This window comes from Trachinotus anak, unplaced genomic scaffold (genome assembly GCF_046630095.1).
Source record: "Trachinotus anak isolate AG129_WGS33_773 ecotype Australia unplaced genomic scaffold, CSIRO_AGI_Tana_v1 ptg000016l, whole genome shotgun sequence".
Taxonomy (NCBI): Eukaryota; Metazoa; Chordata; class Actinopteri; order Carangiformes; family Carangidae; genus Trachinotus; species Trachinotus anak.
Genome location: NW_027273867.1, coordinates 24,443,412 through 24,464,476, shown reverse-complemented (window position 1 = coordinate 24,464,476; position 21,065 = coordinate 24,443,412). Strand labels below are relative to the sequence as shown.

General features: G+C 40.9%; 1 protein-coding gene across 2 annotated transcripts in view; it reads left to right on the top strand.

Annotated features, from left to right (window-relative positions):
* Window positions 1–1,718: 1,718 nt before the first annotated feature.
* LOC139633728 (F-actin-uncapping protein LRRC16A) overlaps window positions 1,719–21,065 on the top strand; it is a 32,042-nt gene continuing 12,695 nt past the window's right edge. The window contains exons 1-16 of one of the 2 annotated variants that reach the window (XM_071499608.1): window positions 1,719–2,155; window positions 5,479–5,576; window positions 10,524–10,574; window positions 16,012–16,071; window positions 16,539–16,660; window positions 17,248–17,345; window positions 17,442–17,512; window positions 17,813–17,886; window positions 18,096–18,171; window positions 18,348–18,436; window positions 18,670–18,764; window positions 19,153–19,239; window positions 19,338–19,441; window positions 19,551–19,628; window positions 19,902–19,978; window positions 20,357–20,461. In XM_071499608.1, coding sequence (XP_071355709.1) covers window positions 2,116–2,155; window positions 5,479–5,576; window positions 10,524–10,574; window positions 16,012–16,071; window positions 16,539–16,660; window positions 17,248–17,345; window positions 17,442–17,512; window positions 17,813–17,886; window positions 18,096–18,171; window positions 18,348–18,436; window positions 18,670–18,764; window positions 19,153–19,239; window positions 19,338–19,441; window positions 19,551–19,628; window positions 19,902–19,978; window positions 20,357–20,461 — 1,325 coding nt within the window. In that variant the 5' untranslated portion in view covers window positions 1,719–2,115. The remainder of the gene's footprint in view (window positions 2,156–5,478; window positions 5,577–10,523; window positions 10,575–16,011; window positions 16,072–16,538; window positions 16,661–17,247; window positions 17,346–17,441; window positions 17,513–17,812; window positions 17,887–18,095; window positions 18,172–18,347; window positions 18,437–18,669; window positions 18,765–19,152; window positions 19,240–19,337; window positions 19,442–19,550; window positions 19,629–19,901; window positions 19,979–20,356; window positions 20,462–21,065) is intronic. The other variant, XM_071499609.1, reaches the window with a different exon arrangement.

Genomic DNA, 21,065 nt, shown 5'->3' with positions numbered 1-21,065 from the left:
TGAGTTGTCAAATTTACTGAAACCAAGACTGGTAATATTATACCCAAATCATGGTTTGAGGATGGTCTCACTTGATGACCAAACTGTAGGAGTAATAAACACATAAACAGAGAGGGCTATAACTAACAATTACACCTTGAGGTCAACAGACAGTACAAAAAATGTTATGAACTTCTTACAACTACATTAATGTGACCACATTTGTATAAAAATTCAGTCATGTGAAGTAACATCATAGAAATAAATGGTAAATAAATTGTCTTTCTTGACTGTATTTTTAGCATTTTGTGTATTTTGAACACACAAGCCCAATTATGTTTATAGATTTGATAAAATTGTTTGCCCAGAATTGCAATGGATGGTTTGTAAAAAGTCCCCGAAGGATATTGTTCCTTAGCTAAAGTCAACATAATTAGGACAATTAACAGGTTTCAGAGCAAGTTTCAGGATCAGTATCATGATAAAAAACTGCCAGAAAACGATTATTACATTTTTAATTCTGTGTTTACTTTTATTTATAACAACACACACAGACACGCACAATTAATTTACTTGATTTGTTTAAAAAAAGAAAGAAAGGGAAAAAAAAGCCAGGATGAGGCCACAACCTCTAGGCGGACTCCTAGAGGTTGGAGGTCAACCCCTAGATTATGAACAGCTGGATCCAACATCATATAAAACTGGCCTCACATCAGTAACACTCCAACAGTGTAATATATAATAAAATATCACTCACAGTACTTTGACACTTCATATGTTTCTGTAATACTGATAAAAAGTATGTATATTCACTGAGTATTATTTTAAATTAAAGATTAAATTGACTTGGAGCTTAATGAGTCAAATCAATTTAAATCAATAGAACTTATCTGAAGGCATTGCTGTATTGTTGCTTTTACATAAGGAGAGGATCTGACCACTTCATTCCACCGACAGATGGATTCAGACCCGTCATTTAAAGTTCCCATATTTTACACTTTTCCTGTATTTTATTTGAAGTTTTGACATCCCTAAGAAGATATATTTGTAGTTTACCAAAACCCATCTCAGTGTAGTTTTACATCTCCTCTTCCTTCTCCACTGAATGGCTGATTTGTGATTTATGAGTAATTGACTAAATATACAGCAGATTTCAGGTAAACACGGAGAGAAACCAAATCCTGCAAAGCTAGATGGTGAGTCGAACTGGGCCGGGGTTGAGGTATGGTCAAGAGTGGGGGCTGCTTTCTTGTGACATCACAAAGTTCCAGAAGTCCTGACGGCTGGTTTTAAGGCTCAGTTTCTGAGTACAGGCTGTGTGCATTTCTCTGTGGACTGAGGCTTTGATCCTTTCACTGTATTAATATCAAACATAGACATTTAGATACTTTATAATAAAAACAAACATGAAAATTTCCCTTTCAATATGGGACCTTTCAGTGAAAGTATCAATACAACAATGTAAAAATATTAGGACAAAAATGTTTAAGTGTCTAATTTTACCTCCTAATTTTATATGTAAAATCATTACCTGGAAAGTAACTAGCTAGCTGTTAATGTACTTCCTGTAGAATGTAGTGAAGTAAAAGTGTGAAGTGACATATGAAGTAAAGCACAAGACTGTAGAGTTCAGAGTAGAGCACACAGAATACATGCGTTTACATTAAACTGCAGGAAGTTGCTTTACACAGAAATGACCACTAGGTGTCACACTTCTCCAGTTTTTTATCACCACAAAGAAAACAACTTTTCTGTCGGACAGCTGGAGGGAAGGGGGGCCGCTCCAGTGCGTGTGTGTGAGGAACTGTTGTCCCACACACCGGCTCTCTCCAGCTGCGGGTCCGCGTCTCCCCCGGAACCCGCCGCCGCTCACGGTCCGCGTCCTCCTGTCACCTCCCACCGCTGCAACGCGGGGGCAGCGCGTGAGGGCGCGCAGCAGGAATGGACGTGGACAGTAGCAGATAGGTACGCAGGGTGTCGACAGGTAACCAGGGTTAACTGAAGACAGCGGGACTACACCTTTTACCCTGGTGCCGTGGCTGGAGCTCCCTCTCCGGTCGCTTTTCTTGTCGGGTTTACCCGCCTCTCCTGTCCTCCCCGCCGGACTCCACGTCGGTATTTACCTCGGCAGGAGAAATGTCGGGGGGAAAAAAGGACATTCCCAACGAACTGTTCGGTAAGTTAACCTTAGTTAACAGTCAACTGACGGAGAGGTGCTTTAACTTCAGCTAACTGCAGTGTTGCTCTCAACATAAACCAACTAAACCTAAAGTTAACAAGTCAGTCAAACCTTTGTATCTCAGGTAAAATTGGCGTCAAATCACTGAGAACTTGATAGAAAGAATTAAATCACTGCAAGCTACTGTAAGAATATCATTATAGTGCTGAAGTCTCATATACAGACAAACTCTTCACCACAGGAGAATATACAGACAGTATTGAGGTTAAAGCGCCGTAAAGTCGTCACACAACAGAACTTCTCATTGGATTATTGCAGAAATGCTTAAATGACTGAAAAACTTCCACAAACTCCTGTAATCCATGCACATAAAGTACCACAGGTCCACTCCCCTCACTATTTAGGAATATAAGAGATTTTTCTTGAACTCTTGAACAATCACAGTGTTTAAGATTTTTCCTGTTGCATTTTAGTCACTTGGTAATTTTCATGCCCCGAGGGACAGGCTGGTTACCTGAGAGTTTCTCCTCTGCCACTTCCTTATCTGAAGTGGGGGAGAGAGAGAAAGCTTTGGGAGAGGGGTGTGTCCTGTGAAATTCCTTTGGATTGTGAGATATTATCAACACAGGCTCCCTGGATGACTGAGTGTGAAGAGGAAAGAGGAGAAAAAACTGTAAATCGCTGCAATTTTGCTGGAGAAAGTAGCCTAAACTGTTGACTTTAGACATGGCACTGGTGTAGACAGGGATTTGAATGTCTGGGCTGTTGGAGTTTGACTTATATTGACATTTGGAGGCTGACATTAGGGCCAATGTCCAATGTCTCCTTATCTGAGTATTTTAATGGACCAACATGTATAATGAACAACAGCAGGTAATTGCAATAAGGTGAAATACCTGTGTAAAAACCCCCTTAAACCTGAGAGAAAGGAACTTTTAATTGGACAGCCATTAGAAATCAAAAGTAAACCCAATACTGGGTGGTGAGTCACAGACCCCATGCTTTCTGTTACGGTGCCTGCAGTCCAGTCTTATACTGTATGTCACTGGACTGACTGAAGAATGGGCCTTTTTGTTGTTAGCTCCTGCTGCTGGTTTTCAGAGGACCGACTGACCTGATGCTGCTCATAATCAGCCATTTAAAAGTTGCACAGAGGCCGAGCTGGTAATGAAAAGTGGGGATGATTGCCTTTGAATCTTGACTTTTGACAGGATGGTGATATATTGAAAGAAGGGTCAGACACAGCTCCAACTAATGTCAGTTTAATACCACAGCAAAGTGATTTAATCACTCAGTTGTGGAATTCAGCAATGATATAGACATTATTTTCTAATTTGTGGCCTGTGATACTGGTCAAAAGTTTTAGAACTCTACCATTTTTCCAGTTTTTATTGAAAGTTAAGCAGTTCAAGTATAATGAATAACCTTAAAATGTACCAAGGTAAGCACTTCACTGGACAAGGTAAATAGTAGACATGAAGAAATCCTCACATTTGAGAAGCTGAAACAATTACTACTACTACTACTACTACTACTACTACTACTACTACTACTACTACTACTACTTTGGAACAGTTGGCCATCTTTACAAATACCTGTTGTGTGAGCTTGCTGTTCTTCATATCAACATTAGCCGAAGTTGTGCTCATTATACTCATGATGAAGTGATGCAGACAAAACTTCTCAGTGAAACAACAAATGGAAAAGCTCCATGAATTGGATTTTAAACTTAATCACTGCAGTCGGACAGAAAAGTGGAAGAGATGTTCGTTTAGATGAAACATGTCGTGAGTTATTATAATGAAGTCATCAGTCATCTGAGAGCACTGGGAGAAGTCCGCGTGGTTTCGATCAGCCTCCACGCTGCTTCATGTTGTAATGTTTTCATCCTCCTCATGACCTTATAATGTGTCCGGGCACAGAGAGGAGGGGGACAGCATGATGTCATGCAGGCTCGCTCTCCTGCTCATTAATACTCTCTCTTTGCCATGCACACACACTTGTCTCTGCCTTACCCTCAGTTTACCTCTTCCTTTATCTTGATGTCTCACTTTCTTTCTACCTCTTTTCCCTCTCTTGCTATCTCTCCCTCTGCCTGTTACTTAATCTTCAGCGGTCATACTTCTTCACCCGCCCCCTCTTTCTCCATCTGTCCCTGGATTTTCCCAGCACTGCAACAGAGGTTTCACCATACCGTGGCCAGAACTATTGCCCAGAGTGAAGACAGAGCCAAATGAATGTGGCAGAAATATATAATGTTTAAATGGACAGAAATCCCCTATAACACCAGGGGTTGTAAAATGTAAGGCACACTATAGACAGTAGACAACACCTGTCTGTGCAGATAGGTGAATATTGTCCATATAAAGACCAGCAGTGGGTTCATTTGACTTGTGATTTTACATACATATTTGAATGCCTTTTCAGTGACATATATCTAAAATGTTATGGTTTGTAAAGCACAAAGTAAACTTTAAACTAAGACTAAGTTCTGTTTAAGGCCGATCATGGCTTACATGTTGTTGTCCTTACAGAGGCAACAACAACCTCTGGTGTTATTGCCTCTCTCCACCAAAAAGAAAGGTTTCTAAAGAGCAATTTCTCTTGAATTAATCTTGGATGAGATTCTTCAAAATGTTACAGAAATCAGAGAGAAGATCTACAAGAGAAATTCAAGGTATTCTTGTGAGACTCCAGCTTAAACAGTGTTGTGTGTCTCTGTCAGATTCCCTCGTATCACGGTTTGAGTAAGGGCTGAGTCTCACAAGGTAATGACCTCTGACCTATGACAAGGACTGGATGTCCTGGACCACATAGACAATCCAATCATTGTAAGAGTTGTGTGACTGTGTGTGTGTGCTAGTGAGAAGAATGTGTAAGTGCACATGTGTGTGTGTGTATGAGGGAAAGAAAGGTTCAGTACCTCTTTAAACTAAAATAGTAAATAAAGTATCTTAAGAGGATGGATTTCCCAAATTTAAGCCTCTACATAATCTACACTGTGTGAACGATGTAATAATGGGTTGTTTATGTGGACTCATATTAATGAACACAGTAAATATGACCCAGTTTGAAGGCACCATGAAACACCACATCATTTCCACTTTAATTACCCCCTTCAGCAGCATGAGAGGTGTGGTGACCACTTCTATTTGTAGAACTCCGCCAGCTGAGTGCTGCAGGAATGTTAAACGGGACTGAACGCAATCAAATCTCCCATCTGAGCCTTCTCTGTGCGTTGTGTAATAAGCTGTAATTTTATACCTCCAGCTGTTGTGGTGCTAATTGTCAGGTGTCGTTTAACCCCTTGTCTGCTGCAGAGAGTGTGCGGGAGGCAGTGGGTCGGAGGGTGAAGCTGACCCTGAGGCGCAGAGTCCAGCTGGAGGTCAAAAGTGACAAGGTGGAGAACAGAGTACTGGTAAGTGACAGCTGTTCAGTTTGTTTTCTAAATGCTACAGTTACAGTGAAAGTTTGAATACACAGGGACTCAAAATTTAGTCTCTTCTGTTTGGTTTAAATCTGTCACTAATTTGTTTTGTACAGTGGCCCAGATAGGTCAATACAATGCAAAAGCCACAACGCAAATACAAGAGCAACAAAATGAATGCAATTCGTGCATTTGTGTTGTTGCTTTTTTAATTTGTGCTGTGCCTTTTGCACTTTGTGGCTTTTGCAATGTGTTGACTCGTCTGGGCCACCGTAGCTTTGTGTGATTGGCACAGCCTGACGTGAAACTCTCCTCGAATGGTTTTTCTCAGTAGAACAAAAATCAGCCTTGAACTGCCTGAAAGTTTTTTTTCCTTCAGAGAAACAGTTGCAGGCTTTTGAGAATCGCTGTAGTTATTACTGTTATAAGTCAGTAGTCATGAAAAATAGCAGGAGAACTGGCCAGCCGGTTGATCCATTACATGAAGGAATCCAAGAGGTTGCATTAGTGTGGGCGTGTTGCTACAGGTAGAGGTGAGAAGATAAAATATGAACCAGGAAGTTAAGTTTTATCAAATGTCAAGACACTACAGAGCAGAATAATCACCTCTGAGACAAGTTTTAAACTGCAGCAGTGATTTGTTTCATTGAGTCTCAATGTTAGCACAGTAAAAAACAAAATTAGCACACGGCTACTCTGTATATACTTGAGGGTATTCTACCTGGTTCATGTGCTTGCATTTATACAACAATCCATCACACTCACAAAACAGCAAGGTGGCAAAGAGTGGACAAAAAGCTTAGAACTTGCCAGTAGAGGAAGCAGAGGATAAATCATTTACTGATAAAATGGTGAATCTAAATATTGTTGGGGAAGTGATGTGTCACATCGAAATTATTCTTTGTCCACAGCTCAGGAAAGATCAGCTGAGCACATTTGTTTTTGACTTAGACAAGACTCTTGTTTTCTCCAAAAGAAGAACTTCCTATTCAGTGACACCACATTCGACTGGTCTGATGTGTTTCCTGTGACTTCTATTGAGCTGAGCGCTGAGCTTTCAGTCGACTGCATGTGGTTGTTAAATATTTTGGATGACTGCGGCTACAGTAGCTGAGTCTGAGAGGAGCTGCTGCTGTGAGTCATGAACTGATGGTCAGTGTCTGTGAATGTCAGACCAGTGCTTCCCCGTTTTCCTCTGCAGCTCCAAAGCTTTAAAACTACACTGGGCAAACAAAATTAGCATTGTCACTGTTTTGCTTCTTCACTGGACACAATCACAAAACAGCACAAGCAGATTTTTGTGATAATTTTCTTCTTTTACATTTTTTGTAACAAAAGTAGAAGTAGGAAAACTCTCCATCTGCATAATCCTACATCAAATCATCCAAAAAACATATAGAATATTGAAACTTATTTTGTGCTTCATTGCATTAATTGTGTTATATTTTCTTCCTAAACACAAAATTTTAATTACTTTTACTTACATTTAAGAAATAACTGATGACTACTACAAATGCTTTGGTGTAGCACAAACATTTAGAAAATATGTTCCACTGTCTGTTCAGTTTAGATATAAAATCCTTAACAACTCAAAGGAAATGTTATTGGGTGAGCGCACTATAACATGATTGTGGCCAAAAATATGTGGACACCTAAATAATACAAGCGTATGTGATTGTTGAACGTGTTGAACCAAGGCCATGGACGTTGATCTGCAGCTGTAACAGCCTCCACTCGTCTGGGAAGGTTTTCCTGCTGCAGGGATTCACTCCAGTTCGTCATCAGGAGCATCAGTGAAGTCCAACAATGATGTTGGGCTAAAAAGATTGATTGATTGATTAATTGATTGATTGATTGATTGAGTGAAGGCCTGCCTGTGTTCCAGTTCATCCCAAAGGTGTTGGATGGGCTCTGTGCAGACCAGTCAAGATCTTCCACACCAAACTGGGAAAACCATTCCTTTATGGAGCTGGTTTTGTGCACTGGGGCTGTGCCATGTTGAAACAGAAAAGGACCTTCCCCAAACAGTTGGCACTAAGTTGAAAGCACAATGCTGTGTACAACATCATCAGGATTTCCCTCAGTCAGACTGAAGGAGCCCAGCCCAAACCATGGCTTCCTATTTGTTCTTGTTTGTCAAACCTCTAGCCAATGCTAATGCAGTGTTCTTTGGTTTGGTCATTGAAGACGTTACAGACATATTGAGTAAGAGCTACATGACTAAATCAGAAAGTCTGTTTGTGAGGTTTGTAACTCACCTCAGCTCTGTGTGTGGATATCAAAGGCTTACGAAGCTCAGGAGTCAAACCTGGGACCTTCAGGTTCCAGCTCACTCAACCTTCCTGCCCCCCTCCGCTCAGAAAGTGCAACTGAAACACATTTTTAAAAACATATTTCTTTCCACATACCATCTGCAGAATGTGACTGTCCTGTCAGGACTTGAATGAAGCAACCCAAAGCAACCGCAGCTACAGGGTGTTGGGACACACACACACACACACACACACACACACACACACACACACACACACACACACACACACAGGGGCGTACACACAACAAATTCCACAACTGTAGATCAGCAGATTAGAAACCTGTGCTGTAATTTGATGAAATGAGGCGAAACCCGCTAAATGTTTTGCGGCGGATTTGTTTGTGTTTGTGTAAATGAAGGTTAGATCCTGAACCATGTAACAAGAAAAATAAACGGCTGAATACGTCAGAGGAAGTCAACCTGCTGAGAGGAAAAGTGAGTGACTCTGAGCAAAACATCAAGAGCCACCTCAGAGGAATGAGACTCGTGATGTTGTTCATCATTCATTAGCCTGAGTCTGGTCTAAGTGGCAACAATCACACCTGAATTTAGAAGCCACTGATGCCGCAAGATGGAAGTCCTCTAACTAACTCCTTAATCAATCAATAAATAATATTGACTGTATTCGATTGACCAGGAACTGGGTGTGCAACGCAACTTGACTCAACTTGATCGGGCAAAGTTTTTACACCATTTTCTCCAGTGAAGGATTTTTTCACTATTGATTCACCAGCTGATTATTTTCTGTAGGCATTGATTGATTGTGTCCAACAAGCTTTTAAATTGTTTGTTTTGTCCACTCAGTTTATTATTTATTATCATATAAAAATGACAAAAGCAGTAAATTCATTTTGAGAAAATGGATCCAGAGAATTTTTGGTATGTCTGCCTGAGAATGATTTTTTTTCATGTTTCAAAATTATTGCTGACTAATATTCTGTCAATTGACTAACAGAGTAATAAAGCACTAATGTCAGCCTCAACTGACGGCATTAGAGGCAGGAACACAAAAGAAAAAACAGTTTTAAATGTTGGAGCAAGACTGTTATATCAACAGGTATCAGCCTATTGCAGACGTATCTTTATCGATAGATATGTCGGCTGATAAATGACAAGAAATAGCAGGAAAGAAAAAATCAAAAAAGTCTCGAGATAGTTTAGAAACAGTGTCCGATGTCCACCAGAGAGCTCTGACATATTTATTTTTCAACTGTAAAATGTCCTGCTCATCATTATCTTAGTCAAATCTAAGGGATCCGTATGAAGATTGTTTGTTCATGTTAAAAGAATTATAATTATCCAATATCGATCAGTTACAAACATCCAGTATTGGTCAGGCTATAATCAACACAGCCAGTGTACTGTATTTCACATGGCTCGTAATGACTGGTCCTGTTGTGTTTCTGCCAAAAGAATAAATCAGTGTTTGACAGCAGTGACAGTTGCACAGGTTATACCACAGACACTGGTTTAACACACTGCCCTTCCTCATATTTACCTGTTTATTGTTTGGTTTATCAGAAATCCTCAACAACATGTATGACCACAGCTCATCGTCGCCCCCTTGTCTAGATTTGGATGATCTGGCTTCAGTTAACAATAAAAATGGTGATAAGAAAAAAACCTGAACTCAAACAGTGTTTGACAAAAGCTGAAACAGACACTTGATCCTGTAATTCTACAATTCATGGTCTACTGTGACATCATTAGCTAGCAGTGCATCATGGTCCAGGTCTCTCACTGTTACTGTTGTGTTTTCTATTATCTGGTCTGGACTCGTGGACTCATGTCTGCAGAACACCTGAGCCGGGATGTTTCCAGACTTTATAAACAGAAACAGGTTGTTCAGACTGTCAGACAGTCTCCTGACACAGTCCCACGCCTCAGGCAGGTTAACGTCACACCCTCCATTGGCTGAGACTCCTGTCAGTCAGAGAGGACCACTTATCTTATTGGCTGTTCTCTGGCCTTGAGCAGATGTGACCTGGAGTGACCTCTGTGAACCTGGTTACAATAGATAAACCAGAGCTGGCTCAGCCTCCCACCATCGCTCCGGCTTTGTGTCTTTCTTTAATAATTTCATCTCAGTGAAAGGTGACAAGAATCATTTATCTTTTCCTCATCGTTTCCGACCATAACTCAGACCACAAACATCTCACAAGCTCCCAATGAAAATAAGTTACTAATTTTGTCAGAAACATAACAGCATTGGCTGAGCGAGCAGCCATAATGTGCACTCACTCTCTGCCAGGACAGAAGTTCAACACGTGGTGGAAGATAATATATATTATTATCCCACTCAGTGAAAAACGCTCTCCAGAGGCCAAGCCCCTGCCAGATTCTCGTCAACTGGAAACAGACGAAGCTAGACAACAGGCCAGGAGGGAACCATCTGCTCTGCTCATATTTGATCTGAAAATGAGCAGAAGTCTATTCATTTAACTTTATTTTCATTTTAATTTTCACTTTTGTTTTCCTCTAACTAAACTGCCTTTAAGTCTAATGTGATTATTTGATTATTATTGTTCATTTATGGATCTTATAAGTGTTTACTGACATTATTTAGTGGGAATCTCCCTCCGTCTGTGTCTCTGTGTGTGACCGATCTCTGTCTCTGTTCTCAGGCCTTGGCATCACATCGAGCCTATCTGCTGACAGCTCGGGTCCCTTCCAAGGTTTGTTAATCTGTGTGTGTGTGTGGTGACATTGGTGCAGAAAACCAATCCTGCAGTTTTCCTGTTTCCTGTTTTGCATCTAAATGATCACCACTCATATCATCCCCTTCCTCTCTTCGTCTCCTCTTCCCTACTGTCCTCCTCCTCCTCCTCCTCCTCTTTCCTCTCTTTGGGAATGCTTCTTATTTGGTCACTACAGACATGCTGCCGCTTGTTCCTCCAGAGTCAAGTTGTTTTTTGTTTTTTTTTCTCTTTTTGCCTTGTTTTAATTCCACGTTAACAGAGGCCACAACAAGTCTGAACACGTTCCAAACACTCTAAAGTACACACACACACACACAGGTACAACTAGGTGAGTTAGGTTTTAATCTAAACCAGGCTCCAGGTAAGACAGTGTCAGTCCACAGCTTTGGCCCAGAATGAAATATCTCTACAACTACTGGATGGATTGCCATGAAATTCTGTAGACATGAGGATACCAACTGTTCTTTTTTTATCCTTCTCAGGATAAATTTAAAAAATCAAAAAAAAAACAAAACTCTTTTATCTTGCACCATCATCAGATCTAAATTATTTAGAAATTGCTTATATGCTAAAGTAAGATGGTGTACATGAAAAACATTATACCTGCTACCTGCAAAACTCTTAGTCTTGTTAAAGGAGCTATTTAAAAGCATCAGCTTAATTCCTTTACTCACCAACAGCAGTCTCCAGAGGTGGAAAGCAACGCCAACGTTAACTCTTGTCTCTATAAATGACTTCTCTTCTACTCAAGTTACCGCGCTAACCAGTTAGCCCCGGCCAGTCTCGTCACTGTAGCCTCCAATCTGCCCTGAAGACGTAGCTGCTCAGAGGGTGAATTATAACCTCCTGTCTTATAAACATAACAATGGCTGAAGCTCTTGTCAAGCGACAATCACCACCTGCTTCTGGCAAGAAACCACGTTCCGAACCCGAGAAAACCTACAAATAGCCTCTTTGAAAAAAAAAAAATCTGTAATTCATCACAAGTGGAGCAAAGTCACTTTCACTCACCCGTCCCACCATCATCCTGCTCATATCTGGTTGTTAAAGTATAGGGATGGCTGTATTTTCTTACTGTTAGCAAACCTCATGAAAACACCAACGTGTGAATCTGTCTCTCAGAACTTTCTGACTTCCCTACCTGACGTGCCTGGTTCCTGCTGAAGATCTAAACCTTTTAATACGACTCACAAATATCTAGTTTCTTTTTGTAATTCACTTTTCATAGTGTTTTCATATAAGAAAAAACAGCAACCTCACATGGAGCACACATACAAACAGAAGAGACAATGACAACAAGAAAAACCAAAACCACAAAAAAAAGGGTATCAATGAAAACATCATATCTATGCACAGGGCCAATGTCGTCAGCACCATCCTATAATGCTGTCACTCATAAACCACCATGGTTAATATATAGTTTCTTTTTTTTTTTTTTTAAAAGGCTCCGTGATTTCTTAAAACTATGGGCCACAGTGTTTCCTCCTGTTTGAGTAACATTTGCCAAAGACATTTGTTGGCGACTATTTTCAGCAACGGATTAATCCACGTTTGGTGCTCTATTCCCAGCAGTGGGAATTCTGTGGGTTTTAGGTAAAATAAACTAGTGTGTGTGTTCATGGTAATTTGAACGTATTTAGCTTTTGAACCCACTGTCTGTTCGTTGCACTTTATAAACACACGTTAGTGCTGTGTCTTCACTTCTTTCTTCCTCTACTTCTTCCTAGTTCTCTGTTTATCTGATTTAATATTGTAGTCTCTCTTTCCCCTTCCCTCTCTCTCACTCATACTCTCTCTATGTCTCTCTACCCAGATGAGAACAGGTCCCACCATATGGAGACATTTGATAGTTTTACCCACAATGCAGCTGTGAGAACACAGCCTGTGGGAAAGGAAAACAGTGAGAGGAAGAAAAGTTCAACCTGGAGGGCGAGAGAGAGAAATGGAGATAAAAACATGCTGAAAACAGTAAAAACATAAACACATTTTTTTTTTAATTCTATAAATGGTGTCCTTATGTAAGAAGCTGACAAATGTCATAAAACTTACATAAGATAGAAAATTAAATTTTCGAGGGATAGTTTCGCACTTTTTCTCAAGACAATAACCTATTTCCAGACTGGACTCTTGAGATTTTCAAATCATAGTGGAACAAACTTCAGGTGAGAATTCAAACACCTCGGATCAGAAGTCACAGAAACCATTTCACATTTCGAGCTTCAACTCATGAACTTCCCAGTTTTAAGCTTCATAAACTGCTTTAGAAATTATTGGTCATCAGAGACTTTTATTATTTAAAGAGAAGTGAACAGACGGTTGGACTCTTTCCTTTTTCTCAGCCACTATTTTAATGGCTCCCTGGTAACCCTCCAGGTTTTTTTTTTTTTTTTTTGCTTTTTACTAAGGAGTGTGTGAATCAGGCCAGACAGCATATAAATAAGTGGGAAAGTCTGATGCAGAGTGAAACTAGGAGTCTGCTCTGGAGTGTACTCATGCTGAGGATCTGCCCTACAAAACTTTTTTTTTTAATCTCCACAAATTAATGTCCCTGAAGATTGTGTCAACAAAGATTCATGAACACATATTGTGGATGTGTGTGTGTGCAGATACCGAGTACCACCCAGTTCTGGATTCTGGAGCTTCATTAATGTGAAGTTAGTAAAATAAATCACTAATAAATGACTTTTCTTCATACTGGTTAATATTACTAGATGTCAGAACAGTTCCTTTAACCTGATCGTGAAGACATTTACTGATCACACGTTTATACAAACTTGAACTGCTTCACTTCCTCCTAAATTACAAAAAAAGTTCAGAACGTTTTCACAGCAGCAGTAAAAACAGAGTAAAAATAATCTATTGAACTTTTAAACATATTCTAATTGAGTTGATGGATAAATAGAAGTTTGTTTTTTCTCCACACTGTGACAGAGTTTTAGTGTTCGTGACCTCAGCCCTGCAGAGACTGTGGGTAATGATGTTATATGTGCTTTTGTTATGTCCGGCCATGTTTGTTTTTTTACGTCTCTGCTGCACTGGCTCTTTGAGATTACCTGATTAAATAAAGGTTATATATGCAAATCTACAGTTAATAGAATGATGATAGTTTATTTGAAAGAACTCTTTATTCTATTAACATTGATTTCTCTGATTTTTATTTAGGTGTGTGAGTTCTATCTGCACACTCAGTGTTAGAAAACTTTGCCAAGAGGTGCCTGTTAAGTGTATGTTTGTTGGATTGTATTGATAATATATATATTATAATTTTTGGAAGATATATTACAGCTCAAAAACAGCAACACTCATAAATGAAACGTAGATAACCTCTGAATACAATTTGCTGAACCGCCTCTGCCAGCTGACCCCTGATCTGTTGTTCTAGAGTAGGCCAGTGGTTTTTCTAAATCTCTGTGTGTGTGTGTGTGTGTGTGTGTGTGTGTGTGTGAGAGAGAGAGTGAGAGAGCGAAACAGAGGCTGGTTTGTTCCTCAGTGTGTACTGTCCCAGCAGAGAGAGGCAGCAGAGGGTGAAAAAAAGACAATGGAGGAATTTAACAGCTGGCAAGGAAAAGGGGGGGGGGGGCCCTCGCCCGCTCTTTCCCTCTCTTCCTCTCTTTCTGTTTCATTCTGTCTCAGTAATTCACTTTCCACTTTTCTTATTCATTTTCTCTTTTTCAAATCTTCCTCCCCCCCCCCCCCCCCGGAGGGAAATGTGTGTGAGGTCGACTCTGACTCTGCTCCAGACATTTGTTCTACAGATTATTTGTAGCTTGTGTTTTTTTACATTCCTATTGTGTCTGTGATTCTTTTTTTCCTCTCCTGTGGTTTGTTCAGGTCCTTATGGTAAAGACGACAAGCTTCATATCAGAATCTCTTCAGAAAATCGTTCAGACTGCACATGTACACACCTCGTTGACACTTGTTTGTCCTTGATAATGTGACTTGTGTGATGTATGTTCACTCACTGGAGCTGTTGAAGAGAAGGTGAGCTGGTTATTGTGACACAGTCTTGTCTTCTGCTCTTATCTCTACTGCAGAGCAAGTCGGAGCATGATGAGGCTCAGCTTAGTTGACCTAAAAAAATGTTAGCCACTTAGCACATGGTTGCGCTCATCGAGCAAAGGCGCTAATGTTCGTCTTGACACACTACATGGCCAGAAGTATGTGGACAGCTGAGCATTCCTCCCATATGTGATAGTTGAGCAGCTCATTCCAAAGCCCAGCAGCCTCCACTCATCTGGTTTCAGGCTTCACACCTGATTCCTGAAGCTCCAGAGGTTCCAGAGCCTTTGGAGGAGGCTGAGGTCAGCGCTCTGGGAAAACTATTTTTTGATGGACCTGGCTTTGTCCGCTGGGTCATTGTTATGTTCAAACAGGAAAAGGCATTTCCCAAAATGTTGCCACAAGGCTGAAACCACACCATAATCTAAAACATTATTGTACGCTGTAGCCTGAAGCACAGAGGAGCCCCAACCAGGAAAAACAGCTCAACCAAAAATATGTGGACAGGGGACACAAACGTCTGCCTGATAGCATACTTTAGCAAGTGTGCTAATCAAATCTCAAGAGTCTAATGGGTTAAATTCAGATGTTCTGAAACACAGTTGGTGCTTTGTGGGTGCAGATCCAGACTACAGTGGGACTTCTGTCACATGTTTTTCTATCTCACTTGAGTTTTCTAGTCAAGTTTTTGAAATGTGTATGACACCTGAATTCTCTGCATCCAGTTAAAGGTCCCATATTTTACACTTTGCCAGTGTTTTATTTTTAGTCTTGTCATCCATCAGAAGATATATGAACCAAAACCATGTCAGTGTAGTTTTACATCTCCTCTCTTCTGATTGGCTGTTTTCTGATTGATTTAAAAAAATATACCAGATTTCAGGTAAACACTTAGAGAAACCAAATCCTGCAAGGTTGGATGGTGGGTCCAGGTGGGTGGGGCTTGGAGTAGAGGTGACTGCTTTGTTGTGACATCACAAAGTTCCAGAAGTCCTGACGGCTGGTTTTAAGGCTCAGTTTCTGAATACAGGCTGTGTGCATTTCTCTGTGGACTGAGGCTTTGATACTTTCACTGTATTAATATAGAACCTAGACCTGCTTTATAATCAAAAAACACATAGATGTCTACATTTAGACTGGATGGGACCTTTAAAGAAAGAAATTACTCACACATTGTCTGTGTCTGGGAAATGTTTCCTGGGAAAATCCAGTTCTCCAGAAGAGAATCGACCAGTTTGTTCCTCAGAAGTGTGGTGGAGAGCGAGTTCTCCTTTGGGACACATAACTTTTCATTTGTGATTTGTTAAACCAAAATGAAAAAGAATATGTTAACCTTGTAAAGCCACTGTGAATAAGATGTTGAAATACAAGGTTAACATGATATGTTAATGATTTCATCATCTGCTCGTTTCAGGTTGAACAGTCCTTCAGCTACCTGGATATCCAGGGGATCAGCAGCAACAAGCCCACTCAGGTACACACAAACAAACAGGAAGCACCGCTCACTGTGCATTATGAAGTAATACAAACACACCTGGCCACACCTGGACTACAGCTTAAGAGTTACATATACACATACATACAAATAACACAATCACTGATGTATGTCAACACCGCCCACGTCTCAGGAGGGGTTAGAAGGAATTAAAGGTTGATTCAAATGTTACAGAGTTGTCATATTCCTTCTGGATACACACACACACACTTACACACAAACACACAAAATGTTTACTGGGAATCATCTGAATGATAACTTGAACTTCCTCTCATTAGGTCAAGGTTCAGTCTTAGTTTCCTTTATGTTGGTGGTTTTTCAGAACAGGCCAGATCAGTGAGGATCATTAGTTTCAGCTTCTCAGGAAACCAAATCACAACAACAACATGGTATGTGTGTATTTTGACTCAGTCATTTCATGCTCCTGTGTGTGTCGCCCCCTGCAGTTGGTGTTGGAGCATGAGCGGGGCCCATGGAGCCTCCGCCTCGGCTCGGAGGAGGAAGCGGACGAGGTGATCGCTCACATCGGCAGCTGTCTGCACCGCATCTGCCCCACGGGCTCACCTGTGTAGGTACCACACAGCCAGCACCATGATCAGAGCTGTGAGATGAGAGGACAGAAGCAAAGGGGAACCTCATAGGGTCGGAAAGACAGGAAATACAAACCCCTCTCACTGTCAGTCAGTTGCTTACCATGGAATTGGATTAAATTCAAGGCTATTTATTTAGATAAAGTCTGGGCAGTTCTGAAATCTGGTACATTTTGTAATGATAAAAACAATAAGCAACTATTAACAATTAAAAAAAAAAAAAAAAAAAGTCAGAGAAAAAGCCAAGGTATGTGCATCTTTCAGAAGCAAAGTCAGTGTCAAAAAAGGGGTGAATTTATAGAACAGTTGCGATGAGGAACTGAAAATGTGTCGTACACTTTGAAAGTTAAAAATAAATCACGGAACAAATTAAATGATTGACTTCAACAGTGTTTGGTAAATTATAACTCGTGTTCACTGTGACTCTTGATGTGATGATACTGTTGGATTCATGAAGCTCCTAAAATCTAGATCAAGTTCAGAGGTTCACATCCAGTTTTCCTCTCTCTCTTGTCCTTCATCCTCCCTCCTCTTCCTCCCTCTGCCCCCTCTCTCTGTAAGGAAGAAAGGTGATGAGGAAGATGAGCTTAAAGCCTCCGGAGAGGACGGCAGCTCTTCAGGCCCTCTGGGACGAGCAGGGCTCAGCTGACCTGGGGCCCTGCGGTAAATCAGCCTCACAGTCAACTCAGATCCATCACATGTTCAAAGCGTCTATGTTTAAGGCCTTAAAAGTTGTCGTCATGTGACTCCTAATTTCAGGGGGTTTCTCTCATCAGTACTGGTGTGTGTGTGACTACCTTGGTCTGCCATACAGAGAGGAGGTCCAGTGGGTCGGTGCTGCATTTTTTTTCTCTATTGTTTCCAGTTTATTGTCATCTTCATCTACATCTTCCTGTTTTTTTTTTTTATTTGCTGCTTTTTTTAATGTTTTTGTCTTTAGGTGTTTATTCTTCTGCTTTTATCTTTAATCCTTTACCTGCTTTATGTTTGTTTTTCTTCCCCTTTTTTTATCTTTCTGTTTCTTCCTCATGCTTAATTTTCTTCATTTTGACCTGTATTCTTCTTCTCCTTTTTATTTCCACGCACCATCATGAGGCTGTCTCACCTGCTGTCCTCTTCCTCTCCTCCAGGACGTCGACACGATCTATCTGACTCAGGACACCAGAGAGCTCAACCTGCAGGACTTTGTTCACCTGGAAAACAGGTATGTTCACTATTTGTGTGTGACTTCAAATATGTGTCAGATGGATTAAAAATACAGTACATTTTAATAATATTTTTGTCTTATTGTTAAATTTTTTTTCTGGACATCACTTATTGAAATAAATCAAGTTTAATCTTATTATCTCTTCAAAGAACACAATGGCCGACAGCTGCGTCTCTAAGTGTTTTTATTTTCATTCCTCCTTGCAGGGATTTGGTGGCGATCATCGCAGCTCTGGAGTACAACCAGTGGTTCACCAAACTCTCCACCAAAGACTACAAACTGGTAACAACACGCCGCTCAGTTTTACCCAGAAATCCCACAGAAATCCCACCTGTACACCTGGGTGAAAAAAGAAAAAAGGACCTCATTAACATAAAGCTAAATTCCAGTCCAGGATTAAGTTCATTCTGTTTTTGCTTGTCACTGATGTGAACTGTGTGTGTGTTTCCTGTGTGCAGTCGACAGATGTGTGCGACCAGATCCTCAGGGTGGTGGCTCGGTCCAGCCGGCTGGAGGAGCTGGTGCTGGACAACGCTGGACTCAAAAGGTCAGAGGTCAAGTCCTTGCAGTGTTTTGTACACATGTATAAATCGTGCATGATGACTTTTTTCTTTTTTTCTTTATCTGATTTTAGACAAACTGTTGAATGCGTGTGATGATAGATGTGTGTGTGTGTGTGTGTGTGTGTGTGTGTGTGTGTGTGGTGTGAGAACGTAACACACTCAGTAAACCTGGACGTTCAGTGTCATGTTGTGATTTCTGCTCTTTTCTCTTCTTCAGTGACTTTGCTCAGAAATTGGCTGGCGCTCTGTCACAAAACCCCGCCTCCACACTCCACACACTCAACCTGAGCAACAACTCACTAGAGGACAAAGGTTAAAACACACACTGTTGTTATTGTGTAAAGTAGGTTTGACGTGCAAACATGTGTTATCTGGTTTTAGAATCTGGATCTTGATTAGACATTGGATTTTAGATTGATTTTTGTTTCTTCTACAGTATATAAAATATTTGATGGTCGTTCACATCCACTTTATAAAAGTCAGACATCGTTACCAATGACAACGTGTCGTCTACTGCCCCTGTTTGTTGAAGAATCTGCATATAAATCATCTCCAGTGGTTTCAAACATGTCTCTCTGAAGCAGCTGTGAAGTCCTGCAGGTGCTCTCAGCTGCAGGAGTGCGTCCTCTGGTGGCCATGTTGGAAACCCTCAGCTGTGTAGAGTCTAACACATTCAGTGAGTGGATGTTGCTTTCTGCAGGTGCTGCTGCTCTGAGCGCTCAACTCGCCAAACTGCCCATGGGCCTGAAGCACCTGAACCTCAGCAGGACCTCCATGTCTCCTAAAGGTGACCACGGAGGACTGACTCTGATGTAGCAGCACATCGTCATCGTCCTCAAGTCTTTTTTCAGGAGAACGTTTGTTTGTTTTTTGTTTTTTCTGCAGGTGTGAACAGCCTCTGTCAGGCTCTCTGTGCCAACCCGGCTGTCGCCACCGCCCTCACACACCTGGACCTGTCGGGGAACTCGCTCAGAAGCGATGACCTGCCAGTATGCAGCCGCTCCTTCTCTCAGCGCCACAGTTTATTAAAGCCTTTCAGAAAACAGAAACATTTAAAGATGGACAGGGATCAAGCCTCCGTTTTCTTTTCCTTCACAGAACCTGCACAGCTTCCTGAGCCACTCCAACTGTCTGGAGACTCTGGATCTGTCCAACAGTGACTGCTCTCTGGAGCAGGTGAAAACAGCTCACACACACAGACACACACACACACACACACACACACACAAGATGTTGAGGTGCTGGATTAAAGAGTAAAATTTAACTAAGAAAAAAATTTAAAATAGTTTATAAAATAAAATAGTTTGCAAATGCAGCATCTTTCCAACCGTTGAAATGAAATGATGCATTTCTACTGTGAGAAAAAGCTAAACCGGAAAGTAAAAGTAACTAAGTCCAAGTTGTTGAGTTTTTGTTCGTCTTTTGATAAAGTTGTTTTGTGTTTTCTAGGTTTGTGCGTCTCTCCTCAGAGGATCTCTGAAGCATCTTTCTGTCCTCAACATGTCAAAGACCGTCTTCTCTCACAGGCAAGATGCTGAACTCACACTTGACTATCTGACTGCAGATAAACAGTGATAATAATCTTTATTTTTAAAGCACTTTTCTAAACCCTCATTACAAAGTGCTTTACACAAAGCAGCAGATAAAATAAAATAAAGAGTGAAAAAAGCAAATCAGAAATACAATTCAGGGATACAGTGCTATGACAGGGTTAGAGGAGGAAGTAGCTTTAGAGAAAGTATTATTGATTCATCAGTGATCAACTCAGTGATTTTTAAGGCCTCTACATACACAGAGTAAAAACTCAGCATTGCTTTTTTGTGAATGTGTACATGTGTACAGTTGAACATAGTCCATGCTCTTGCTGTGTTGATATTAACTCATCTCTGCTCTCACTCACACAGGAAGTGTAAAGAAATCCCATCGTCCTTCAAGCAGTTCTTCAGCTGTTCTCAGGCTCTGAGCTCGGTCAATCTGTCAGGAACCAGGCTGCCGCTGGAGGCTCTGAAGTAAGAAAACATCCACCAACATCTGAGTTTTAACGAGGCGCACGGCAGTAACACGATTTCCTTCAGCTGCAGAACACGACCAGACAAAGAGTCGCTGTGAAAATGAGTTTGGCTCTCATCTGTTGTGTGTGCATCTGTTTTCCCTTCATGGACACTCGGCTGAACGTCACGTGTACATATTTAAGAGATAAGAGTTTAAGAGCAGGAAAACATTTGAGAACAAAACCACAGTTGTCAGCCCATCAGAATTAAGAGAAAGAGCTTCTACCTGGAGCCTCCACACTGTGTCAACCTTCAGTCATACAGGAGTAAATCCATGAGAAAAGAGGAAACAGACTCATTTCCTCACTCGCAGCAGCATTTAAAATAGGCATGACTCTTTTTCCTCTTTGAGTATTTGACAAAATTTCTCATATCAAGATGCGTGGAGCTAGTTCAGACCTGTTTTCTGTGAGTTGAAAAAAACATTTATTAAAGTGTACGACAGCGATTCTGGTTTCATAGAGAGGAAAATGAAAAGCTTTTACTACTCAGTGTATCAGTGTGCTGATCATCAGAGGCCAAGGGCTGATACTGGTGTCTGAAAGTTGTTGTTTGTGTGCTG